This window comes from Gymnodraco acuticeps, unplaced genomic scaffold (assembly GCF_902827175.1).
Source record: "Gymnodraco acuticeps unplaced genomic scaffold, fGymAcu1.1, whole genome shotgun sequence".
NCBI classification, from domain to species: Eukaryota; Metazoa; Chordata; class Actinopteri; order Perciformes; family Bathydraconidae; genus Gymnodraco; species Gymnodraco acuticeps.
The window spans coordinates 1-13,192 of NW_022990875.1; the positions used below are offsets into that span (position 1 = coordinate 1).

At 40.2% G+C, this 13,192-nt stretch overlaps 1 protein-coding gene across 1 annotated transcript in view; it reads left to right on the forward strand.

Annotated features, from left to right (window-relative positions):
• Window positions 1–5,489: 5,489 nt before the first annotated feature.
• The window catches only part of LOC117557512 (NIPA-like protein 2), a gene marked incomplete at its 5' end in the record, with an annotated part of 73,638 nt that continues 65,935 nt past the window's right edge, over window positions 5,490–13,192 (forward strand). The window contains 2 exon segments of the mRNA XM_034233390.1: window positions 5,490–5,558; window positions 6,479–6,647. Coding sequence (XP_034089281.1) covers window positions 5,490–5,558; window positions 6,479–6,647 — 238 coding nt within the window.

A 13,192-nucleotide genomic window follows, 5' to 3' on the forward strand; every position in this document is an offset into this window, starting at 1 on the left:
TTCTTCTTCTTCTTCTTCTTCTTCTCCTCCCAGCAGCTTCTACTGAAGCCTTCCGAGTAAATCGCCAGAAGCGCCGACACCTCCTCATCACTCCACCGCTCCCATGTTTTATTTTGTGTTGCCATTGTTACCGTTTAACTGGTTACACCGGGGAACTCGTTACGTTACGTTAACGGTAGGAATGGGGCGTGTACTTTGAGGAGCCATTGTCGAATAACCAGGAAATACACATTTCGATCGCTTCTTTTGTTGTTTACATTTATCTTTTGGTATATTTGGCTCCATAGGAACACTTTGATGCACATCCAGTACCAGTGTGTGAGGTTGTGGTTGCGATGCCGATATCCGGACGCGTACAGCGAGGACTACAAAATGACAATGAGGTGACTGGGGATGTCTGTTCAAAACATTGCAAACGTGAATAAATAATTTCAAATATGTATTTGTCTCCGACTTTTATTTGTACATCGTTGTTAATGTGATGTTTAGTAGCTTTGATAGCTGTCCATGCCTCCAGACAGCCTAAAAGTAAGACACAAGTTGTTTACTCACAGCCCGAATGCAGCATCGAGATACGTGGCCAGCTGTGATCCTCTCCGATTAACTTGTGACAGGACTTCTTTAGCTATTCTCCAGCGAGCAAGGTTTTTATTAAATACCTCCATCCCTCTCATCACAACAAGACTCTACACTGTGCAGAAAAAAAACAACATAAATGAAAATAACGTTGCTGGATAGCTTAGAATGAAACAAACAAACTATCTTCCATGGCTGATACTGATGTCACAGTAACGGCTAAACCACAGACAAGTCCAGCGGGGGGCACAAGTTGAATCCATATAATTAAATTGTTATTTTATATATATGTATATACATATATATATATATATATATATACATGCTATATATATTTATATTTATTTCTATCCTACATTGTCTAGGCCAGTGGTTCCCAAACTTGTTGTGCCCAAGGCACACCAAAGGACAAGTAAAAATCTCAAGGCACACCTATTGTGCAAAACAGCCCTTATAACCAGGGGTGCACATAACTTTTTTGCCCTGGTTCTCAAAGGAGCACCTGGAGATGTTGCTTGGTGCTCATCCTTAAAATGACATAAACCGTAACTTTTGAGGGGGTCTTGACTTTATTTGCCAGACACACGGCACTGAACACACAGAGGTGCACAGAACACACATGCAGAGGTGAACACAGAACACACATGCAGAGGTGAACACAAGACAACATTAGCACGACCAGTAATCCTACAAGCTGTCATAACTACCCTCCTGACTGTTCTCCTCACTGTCTTCCTCTCTGTCAGACATGGTAGCTGATGATGTAGGCCTACTACTTTCTCTCTGGTTGAGTCTGCGATTAGCATGCTTGCATCCAAAAGTCAACAGCTGGTTTTGGGTCGAAAGTCTCTGTTGTCATCTTAGACAAGTGGATGTAATCAAATAAGTATGTGAACATAACCAATAACCTACCATAGCCAATAACAAATGAATGTAACTTATTTTATTTGTGTTGTTCATTCATATCTTATTTTACCTTAACATTTATTTATTTATGCATTTTTTTTGTATCTCTCGTTTTAAAGGATATTTTTGGTTACTGTCCTATAGTATACATTGGAATGATTTAAAACCTGTTTATCCCAATAATTATAAAGGAGTGCCTTGGAAATATGTGTTTACATAAATTGTGACCAAACCGTTTGAACTTAGACTAAAGTGAACTATCTAAACACTCAGAGTCCTTTACCTCACTGAGCTGTCGTTAACTTATCAGCCTCTCAGTCTGACTGGAGAGGACTCTCCCTCCACATTATTGTAGAAACATATTCTTCTTATATCCGTTAGGGCGCCAGATAAGCCAACATCCCCCATTTTCATCACTTACAGCGCCCATCGTACAGGGCAAATGAAAGGTGTAACCGGGGTGAAAAGGGTGTTACATTTACTTAATTATGAATATTGTTACATCAAGGCCGAAAATTAGGATGAGCCCCAACGGTCAAAATGTTTTCTTCCCTCCCAGAACTGCCAGCGCAGCACCTCCACATCTGGCGCCCTAGGCGAACATCTAGCCAACGCTACGGGCCGGCCCTGAGTTCATATCATGGTTCATATGCAACTCGCAAATATCTTTCTCTCTCTCTCTTCTCTCCTCTCTCCTCTATTTTCTCTTTTCCCTTCTCTCTCTCTCTCAATGTTGGTACGCAAATGCGCTTTGTTTCAAATGACCCGGTGCTCTTTTTTTGGCGGAGGTGCGCATGCGCACCTGCGCACCAGTTATGTGCAGCCCTGCTTATAACACGTGTTATCACTTATATCATGTAAAATATCTGTAAATGTGCATAATTATTTACTAATGCCAAATAAAATGTGACAAAGACAACTATATTACTCATGAAATATTTATTAACGAAATATTTCAGAAATTAATTTGAAACTTTATCAAATTAGGTTTCATCAAAGCAGCAACACACTCATTTAAACCAGACAGGTCACAAAATTAACATTTCAGCAATCAGCATTGAAACATGTGCTATTGTAAATATGTTTGCCGACTTACAAATTAGTGAGATACATGTGCCTGTCGGGGCGCGCAGATTTTTTTTATCCTTGGTGGCACTGAGGAGAGGGCCACTCGCAAGACCTGTTCAACAGAGAGCCGTGAGTCCCGTGACCTCCTGTTGTTCTTCATGTAAATCAGAGTAGAGAACGCCAACTCCAGAGATGGGGTCGTAACTAAAAAAATGTAATATATTACATATTACTTTTAAAAAAGTAATATATTACACTACTTCGTTACTATCTACATAAAGTAACTCGTTACTTTACTCGCCGAGCACGTACGAACTTGCGCATGCCTGAGTGGCAATAACTTTCCTTACCAGCAGGCGGCGGTAGTGTGTATTTGTCATTCAAAACAGGCAACAACCGGAAAACAGAGAAGAAGAATAGACGACGTGATATAAACAAACAACAAATAGCTGTGCGGTAGCTTCACCTTAGCATGTGTTCTTTGCAGGTGCTTGTTGAGGTTTGACGTGGTGTTTACAGTAGTGGATAACAGCTTCTGGCCTGGACACAGTTTGCACCTCACCGTCACATTCCTGTCTATTCTTCGGACGAACTCAAAATAATGGGCATACCTCCACCCCTCGAAAGTTATCGCTGACTCAGCCATGTTTATGCAGCACTGCACGTGAGATGTGGACGCACAAGTCGCGCAGATTACGTACATATAAACCTACAAAGTACTGATATTATAGTAAATAAAAAAATTATTATTTTTGTGTAGATGTATATTGCAATAATAACGTATGGTTGTCACAAAATCCCACGGCACACCCGGACTTGCCTCACGGCACACCAGTGTGCCGCGGCACACCGTTTGGGAACCACTGGTCTAGGCTATATAAACCGGCGGAAGTGTCACAACTTTCTTGGTTTGTGATTATAGAGAGAGAGAGATAGCGATAGAGACATAGATAGAGATACTGTAGAGATAGACATAGAGAAAGATCGTGTGTGTGTGTGTGTGTGTGTGTGTGTGTGTGTGTGTGTGTGTGTGTGTGTGTGTGTGTGTGTGTGTGTGTGTGTGTGTGTGTGTGTGTGTGTGTGTGTGTGTGTGTGTGTGAGAATATGTTATGTTAGGGCTAACCAAGAGGGGATGGATTCAGGAGTTGTTAAACAACTGATGGATTTTATGATCCACGATATTTATGCTGATGGCTTGAAAAAAAGAAAATTGTTGACAATTATCCTTTATTATCTTGTATGAATATATCTGGTATATTGCTCATTTTCCATAAAAGAAGAACATTTATTTGAGTTTGATGCATACAAATACTGTAGATGATGATTGTTGAAAATGCACTTTTACCATAAAATGCCAGCACGACCAGTTGGTTGAGGCTCAAAAAAACAAAACTGTGTAGACAGTAAAAAAAAAAGTAGTTTGTGTCCCATTTGATAAAAAAATGCAAACAAATACTTTTTCCATAGATTTTTTTCTTGGTCTGCCAATTAAAGGGTTAAGCCTATATGTTTAAGCAATTATGTCTGCCTTCCCCGTCTTGCACCATTAGGACCCACTGATATAAAATGCTTAACTGCCTAAGTTGCAACTATGCACTTTTTGGTGGGCTAAGCGCAAGCTTCACATATTTTTGGCTACATTTAAAGTGCCAAATGTAAGTTTAGATATTATGCAATGCAACGTTTTTCTTGGCCTACATCAGTGTTATAGAAGGAAAGACAACAGTGATAGTTATGTTTCAGAATAACATTTATTGGAAATTGTTGGAAAAATATCACTTTTCACCAGTTTGAGCTTCAACCTCAGGATCCATGTGTCTGTGATCCTCTCCAGAATGGAAGTAGTCATCACATACAGAGCATCAACTAGTTCCTGAACAGTGTCCTTCACTCCTTCACATGCTGATATCCAAGAGAGAGAGTTACACAGTCACAAGATGGAGGAATAGAAAGCAGTATTCAATGTTTACTTCAGATTAGCTCCACGTCAGAAATGAGCATGCTTGATGTCAAGCTATCCAGCAAGGTTATTTTCATTTATGTTGTTTTTTTCCTGCACAGTGTAGAGTCTTGTTGTGATGAGAGGAATAGAGGTATTTAATAAAAACCTTGCTCGCTGGAGAATAGCTAAAGAAGTCCTGTCACAAGTTAATCGGAGAGGATCACAGCTGGTCACGGATCTCGATGCTGCATTCGGGCTGTGAGTAAACAACTTGTGTCTTATTTTTAGGCTGTCTGGAGGCATGGACAGCTATCAAAGCCACTAAACATCACATTAACAACGATGTACAAATGAAAGTCGGAGACAAATACATATTTGAAATGATTTATTCACGTTTGCAATGTTTTGAACAGACATCCCCAGTCACCTCATTGTCATTTTGTAGTCCTCGCTGTAGCTACGCGTCCGGATATCGGCATCGCAACCACAACCTCACACACTGGTACTGAATGTGCATCAAAGTGTTCCTATGGAGCCAAATATACCAAAAGATAAATGTAAACAACAAAAGAAGCGATCGAAATGTGTATTTCCTGGTTATTCGACAATGGCTCCTCAAAGTACACGCCCCATTCCTACCGTTAACGTAACGTAACGAGTTCCCCGGTGTAACCAGTTAAACGGTAACACCATAAGTTAGTCTATCTCTGTTGGTACGCTGGGCTAATGCTAATGCGAGCAAATAAAATGGCGGCTTCACGAAAACTTTTTGTTTAGTTTTACGGGGTGAAAAGGTTCGAAACAAAAAGTTCTAGTTCCAGATCTTTTTGGTGTTAACGCAAAACTATCGGAACTATTCCTGGGAAAAGTACTCCGGTGTCTTGGAAATGGGGCAGCTGGAGTGAAGCCTTGCAGGGAGTACTATGGGGTGTTTGGAGTTGTTGTGTGACAAGTAGAATGTTACCTAATCTTGCCTGATTACTGTTTGTTCCCACAGACCTATCTCCTGGGAATCATTATCTCCATATGTGGGAACGTCCTCATCAGCATTTCACTCAACATACAGGTAAGAAGCACTTAGAGTCTTTGACGAGTTACTTATAGACTGCATTTTCCTGACGGTATGCTTTATTTAGAGTTGATTCTCTGTGTTCATTATAAGAAAGTGACTCTGTGTTCTGCTGACATGCTACAGCAGCCATTTTGCAGCTTAAGAATTGTAATGAATTAAAGTGAATCTTTAAAATCTACTTAATATTCATATTGTGAAAAGCAATACAATTGTCCACTTAAAGAACCAAACTGCAAAGTTGTTGTGCTTTCATAAGGATCAGGGAGCATAATAGGTATTATAATAAAGTACAGACCTACTTTACTATAATGCTTATGATGCTCTCTGATCTTTTGAAGGCAATATTTCAAGTGACTTGAACGCCATTGTTTTTAATCCGCTTACCAATAAATATTCAACCAAGTCATTTAGAGAGTTAATTTGATTATTTTAATACAACATAGATGATTGCCTCTGCCAGACTGAGAAGCTTTAAAGGCTGAGCTATAAATACATTAACTGATAAATGATCATCGTTTTTGTTTTCCAAGCGTGATTCAGATAATAGCAACATTTCGTTTTTCTTTTACATTTCATCCTATTTATCATAAGGTCTTATATATTTTACTGGCCCTAAACAGAACTAAACGTGGACCTCAAGTAATTTGTAGTATTTCAGGAAGTTGTTTGTGATCTTAATCATAATATGGAAAATCTGCCATTACTGTAATTTTTAGGTAAAAATTCTACATTAATATTATATTATTGCCATGTATTATTATATTATCAGGACTGTCCTGACTAAATAAAAATGTGATAACTCGACATTATCGATTTGATGATTTAATTGTCAATCTTTAAAACTACATTTTTATAGTCACATGAGGTCCCTAGGATATGATGCCGCTGGCTCCTGCTCCCTCTCTCTCTGACAGAAATATGCCCATGTGCGTCAGTCCCAGCGTGGATCAAAGCCCTACTACACCTCTGGGACGTGGTGGTGCGGCGTGGCTCTCATGGGTTTCGGGGAACTGGGGAACTTTGCTGCCTACGGCTTTGCCCCAGCATCACTCATAGCCCCGCTAGGCTGTGTGTCTGTCATAGGTAGGTGCAACCTTTCCCCCCTCATGCATTTTCCACCAAGGCACAACGACAGGTTGCTCTCTCAGGGAACAGGAAGTGATGCCATGTGAAGTCTGCTCTTCTTCTGATCTTTCCTAAGCAGTCCTCTTGCCAGAGCGTACATTATGTGCGGGCGACTTTGGCTGCGAGGGAGTGCGGTCGTCTTTCAACCAGAAGGTTGTGGGTTCGATCCCAGCCCGCAGCCAACATGTCGATGTTCCCTTGGGCAAGATACTTAACCCTGAAGTTGCTCCCGATGGCATGGCCAACGGTGTGTGAATGTGTATGAATGTTAGTTCCTAGAGTAAGGTACACTGCTCTGTATGAATGGGTGTGAATAGGTGAATGACATGTAGTATGTAAAAGCACTTTGAGGGGTCGTAAATACTGGATAAGTACAGTCCATATAATTACAGTCCAAAGTCCGAAAGGTTTTCCTCTATGTGTGGCGTTTCATAAAATTCACTCAAGTGCATTATGAAACAGATTTAAAGTTATAGTAACATTAACGTTTTGAAGATTTCCATACAACATTTAAGTGAACGTTCTGGCTCATTCTGGAATAGCCTCCCAACTGAGATACGGGATTGTCCCACTCTCAATAGTTTTAAAGGTCAACTCAAAGAATGGTTGAGAAACAAACAGATGTGCAATCACCGCTAAATGCACTTTAATACAGGGGTATCTTCTCTTGCACTTTATGCATCTCTTGTATCTTCTCTTGCACTTTATATGTCGTTGCTGCTATATTGTATTGCCATGTGATAAATACTTGTGTATGCTGTTCTTGCTCTTTTGCACTTTTTGCATAATGTATTTGTTTTTGCTATGTTTATAAATGTCATTTTCTTAAATGTTTTATGTGATGGAAAGTAGCTCAAAGCTAAATCCGGCATATTTACACCTGAAATGTTTATTGTTTTAAGTGTTCATTAATGTGCAATGTCCCTAGAAAAAAACAAAAAACGTTTATATGTTCATTACAAAAAAACGAAAAGAGGCATTGTTGCTCTTCCAAGCTATTAGTTTTACTTATAACCATTACTATATATACACCTGTTTGACAGATAGACGTCTCAACAATATTCTTAGTGTTGCTGAAAAGTTTTTCTCACTACAATTTTGTAATAATCTTTTCTATATAGATATATATATATCTTTTGGCACTCCATTCCATACAAGTACCATACATACCAATATGGATTTATTTACCATTCACTTGATAATATGGGAGGGCAGATCCTTAAAAGATATCTTTCAACAATTAGGACAGGGTCGGCTCTGGAACAAATTGAATGGGGGGGCAATCATTTACCACGGGGGGGGCACACACTGCCTTCACCAACCAACACACAAACACCAACGCAACTTCAATTTCAAAACATGGTGTAAAGTCTCTTGTTTTCACACACATTGCAGGGTGTAGTGCTATTTTATAGCGCACCTATGACTTGTGCATACATGCACGGTTGTGGCACGACCACCAAAAACAGAAACATATGGACATAGGCCACCATATAAAAAGTGTGCAAATGTATTTAGTATCTAATCCATGTGAACATGTTTTAGGTGGACCTAACCTCCCCTGGGAAGATTTTTTTTTTTAATATTGAAGTTAAATGCATCAATCTGGTGCACTTTGAGAGCAAAATTAAGAGATCTATGGATACATCTCTCAACACTCATATGAAACAGAACTGTAAACAGATTTACTTTTTCTTTATGCATGTTTTTCAAATCACTCCCCTTTTAAACTGTATTCTTGTTTTACTGTCATATAGTATTTCATACCTGTTTTTAATTTATTCTCTTATTTTTTAATAACTATAATGATCATATAAAGGTCCATCCATCCATCCATCTTCTCCCGCTTATCCGTGGTCGGGTCGCGGGGGTAGCAGTTCCATATATAGGTGTTCCTCGGAAATACTTGTTTACATAAATGGTAACCAAACCGTTGTGAGACCCACTGAGATAACTTAACCCTTCTCTTGCGTTTCGGGTCAAAAGTGACCGAATGACTTTTATTTGAATCATAAATATTGTGTTTTTCATCCAATTGCCTCAATACCTTATGTTATCCTCCACACTAGGCCACTGAACATATACACTTGATGATCACCACTTGCATTGCATTTTGAGTGATTTATTCAACAGTGAAACACCCTTGATATTTTGGGTCAGATTTAACCGCCATAGAAAATGAATGGGTATGAGTGTATTATGGTCATCCTGCAGATGGAAAACATCTATATACACACACACACGCACGTTACGGGAATCTCTCCCTTTTTTGTGCTGTATGATACAATGTATCATACCTTCTCACAGGTGCAGCTCTGTGCCCCTGGAGAAACACAAACCTCTCACTTTCTCGCACTAAATGAGCCTCCCTTACCGGCTCTCAAGCAGTTATATTTGTGCCTTGCTCACATTTGACTCATTGACACCGATTACGCTATTTTCTGTACGAGGGGCTCTGGACACATTTTTGAACCAGATGAAGAGGAGATTGAACCAGATGAAGAGGAGATAGAGGAAGAGGTCTCAGAAATGGAAGACAACAGCGATCCAGACTATGAGCCTACAACAGACCAGGGAGAGGCCCCTGAGGGAGAGGCCCCTGAGAGCCCTGAGGGAGAGGAGCCTGAGGTGACATTCCACCATTTTGTATTGCCAACCATGTGCGTGAACACACGTGAACACACACACACACACACACACACACACACACACACACACACACACACACACACACACACACACACACACACACACATGTTCTGTTATGGTATATTTCTCTTTCAATAAATGTTCATTGAAGAAAACAGTATCAGTGTCTTATTTTATATTCATCACAGGGAATGCTGAACTTGATTGGCCCACCGGTGGGTCCGGACCATGACATGAAACACTGGCTTGCTTGCATCAAATCAATACATTCCATACATCATTGGAACGGGAAGAATCTCAGCTACAACACTAACTAAATCATGTCCATCTCCAGTAAACACAGCCTACATGGCAAGCATTTTTATAATATACAGTAATGTAAAATAAGCACTATCTTTGAACTTACTGCCAAAAATAATATGAAATTCACCCCTGGTGTCATTCTGTCTATCATCCCTTGATTCTACTTGCTTTGACTGTTCGAATGAGATGTCAACCATCAAAATTGGATAAGGGGTTCCAGAGATATCACTGTGTAAAACACACCGGTACATTTTGACCGAAAATAGCATCTAAACACTGACAGAGTCCTGACCTTACCTCACTGAGCTGTATTTATCTGAGACTCTCATTCTGACAGGAGAGGACTCTCCTCTACACTTGTTGTAGAAACAGCTCTTTATATCCGTTAGCATAGCTAGCTAACCAGATGCTAACAACAACAAAATGTGCTTGTGCCACACATACACAGAGCCGAGCTTGAATGAAACGCAGAGACCCAGAAGTACTTGTACTGTCATATTATTTTCGATAGCTTTACTGTATAATCAGTATAACGGATGAACAGATCGCCACTGGGCTTACAACTAAACAGTCAGCCACGTAATGACAACAAAACAATGGTCGGGGGTCATTGGTCAAGCAACACACCAATCAACGAGCAGCAGTGAGCACACCTGAGGCTATGTTTTTTATTTGTATTCTTTATTTCTGATTTATTTCACACAAAAAACATTTAGTGGAAACGTTTTCACTTATAATATGATTTTTTTTTTTTTTAAACCGGCAAAGTGGCAGGGCTTGCCTGCCCTGCATTGGGGGGGCACAGTGACTCGTTTTGGGGGGGATGGCCCGTGAATGTCACCCCATGACGCCGACCCTGAATTAGGAAGAATCTAATAGAAGAGGTCCCGCTTGTAAGCTATTTTGTATCCACTAAATATCTTACCAATAATAATAATAACTAGAGAATGCAATTCCTGAAGAAATTGCTAGTGGGAATGCTTTATGCTGAAAAGCTGACGCTAAACTTCTATGCTGAAATGTAATGTGTAAGAAGAAAGTGAAGAATTTAGATTGAAATGATACATGAACACAGGGGGCTTGAATGTGTGATGAGAGAAGAAAAGAAAGTAAAAAGGTTTGGAAAAGCAGCAGAATATTTGAACTGCAAATTTCTGAACTAACTTGATGGCGAATGATCTGTCGCCATGGCAACGGCATTTGATGACACACAGTAATACGCTTAGATGCGTTGATGGCTGCATTGTTACCAAACCTGTGAAGTTTTGGGGCGTTTGGAGCAGTTTCACTGAAGTTATGAGAAAACCGTGTTTCATGGCGAGCATTGTGTTGCCATGGCAAAGGCATTTGAAGAAATCTCAAAACTGTCCCATAGATGTCTTCACGGCTGGACTGTTAGCACAAATGTCAAGTTTGAGCACTTTTGAAACATTTTCATAGGAGTTATAGCGACATCATGTTTTATGGCGAGGGATGCGTTTCCATGGAAACGGCATATGGTGAGATCTCAGATTTGTCGTGGAGCTGTTGAGGCATGGACCGGTGATATACAAGTGAAGATTGGAGGACAATTGGACCGTGTCGATTGGATTTACAGCCTCATCGTGTTTCATGGCGAGTGGTCTGTCGCCATGGCAACGGCATTTGATGACATCCCATACTACGCTTAGATGCATTGATGGCTGCATCGTTATCAAACCTGTGAAGTTCTGGGCTGTTTGGAGTATTTTCAGTGAAGCTATGAGAAAACCGTGTTTCAAGGCGAGCATTGTGTTGCCATGGCAACGGCATTTGAAGAAATCTCAAGGCTGGATTGTTAGCACACTGCTATCTGAAGTCTGCTGCTCTGAGCATGTCAGTTGGAGCGATGACATCATCGTGTTCCATTACACAGGTGTTTATAGTTGAGCTAACGAGCTCTGTAGAGATCACAGGTTTCCATTGTTCTGAATGAGAGATGAACCTCCTACATGTGAACGTTTTGTGGAAGAACCGTAACAGATATCTGTGAAATTTCAAAACGTGAAGCATGTCAAGGAAGTTGAGTATCTGAAGTGTAATTTTTGTGTAGTTTCGGGTTAATAATGTGGCCTTTTTGGCAGTTTAACTAAAGGTGTGCGGCTGCTGCCGTGAGGAAATATCTGCCTGAAATTACAATGGGCTTCAATGGAGGAATGTTGAACGTTTTTGTCCCTTCATGCCCTTAAGAGATATTTTGTTTAATTATTTTTTGCTTAATTATTTGTCATTTTTCAAGCTACGAGATGTTTTCCTACGTTTATCATGAAATAGTATGTCTCAGGAATGTAGGGTTTGGGAATTATGGCAGTTTTAAAAAAATATATGAAGGCAAATTTCAAGATGTTCTACCCTCTAGCTGTGACATCACGCACTCTAGTTAATGTTAAAATGTGAAGAAAATCTCTAAAACAAGGTCTGAACAAATGTTAATATCTCTAAAAGTAAGAATCAGATTTAAAAGTTGTTTTACACGGATAATATCAGAAATATTTGTAACATTTTAAAGTTGGAATGAGGTTTCTGAGTGAAAGTATGAATGAACAGTTAGCAGTTGAATCGCATGAAGATTTGTTGAAGTCTGAAGAATTTCTCCATTGACTTCAATGGTTAAAAATGTGATGTATTATGGGATGTATCTCTGGAATTATGAAAGTTATGAATGAGAAAAGTAATAGCCATCGATTCCCGACCGAGCTGAACGTTTTGATGTTTGAACGGAGTTTCTGCGATGTTCAATGCGGGAGAAGAAGAGGGCCAAAATACCGGCGGAATAATAATAATAAAAATTAGTCCGTAGAAGAACAGTTAGTGGGAATGCTGTAAACAGCATTCCCACTAAATAATAATACATTACATTTATAAAGCGCTTTTCCTGGTGCTCAAAGTGCTTACAAGCAAGTAAAACAAAAATAACAACAAAAGTAGAAAGTGCTAAGCTAGGAGGAATAAGGGCAAGGGGTTAATTTATTAGGAGTTGAAGGGTGAAAATGTGAGTTTTGAGGGATTGTTTGAATGATGTGAGAGTGTTGGCGGATCTGACGTGGCTGGGGAGGGAGTTCCAGAGTGTGGGGGAGGCTGCTGCGAAGGCCCTGTCCCCCCAGGTCCGGAGCTTTGTCCTGATGGGCTGCAGTAGGTTAGCTTCAGCAGACCTGAGGTGGGGGTGTGTGTGTCGTTGGATGAGGTCACAGAGGTAGGGGGGCAAGGTTGTTGAGGGCTTTGAAAGTGAAAAGTAATATTTTAAAGTCAATGCGATGTTTGATGGGGAGCCAGTGGTGGTCATGGAGGATAGGGGTGATGTGGTCGGAGCATCGGGTGGAGGTGAGCAAGAGGGCAGCTGAGTTTTGGACATATTGATGTTTTTTTAGTGTGAATGCAGGTGATCCAAAAAGTATGCTGCAGTAATCCAGTTGGGATGTTATAATGGCATGGATCAGAGTTTCAGCAGCGGTCGATGAGAGGGAAGGTGTGATGCGAGCGATGTTCTTTAAATGGAAGAAAGCGTTTTTTGTGACCTGGTTGACGTGAGGGAG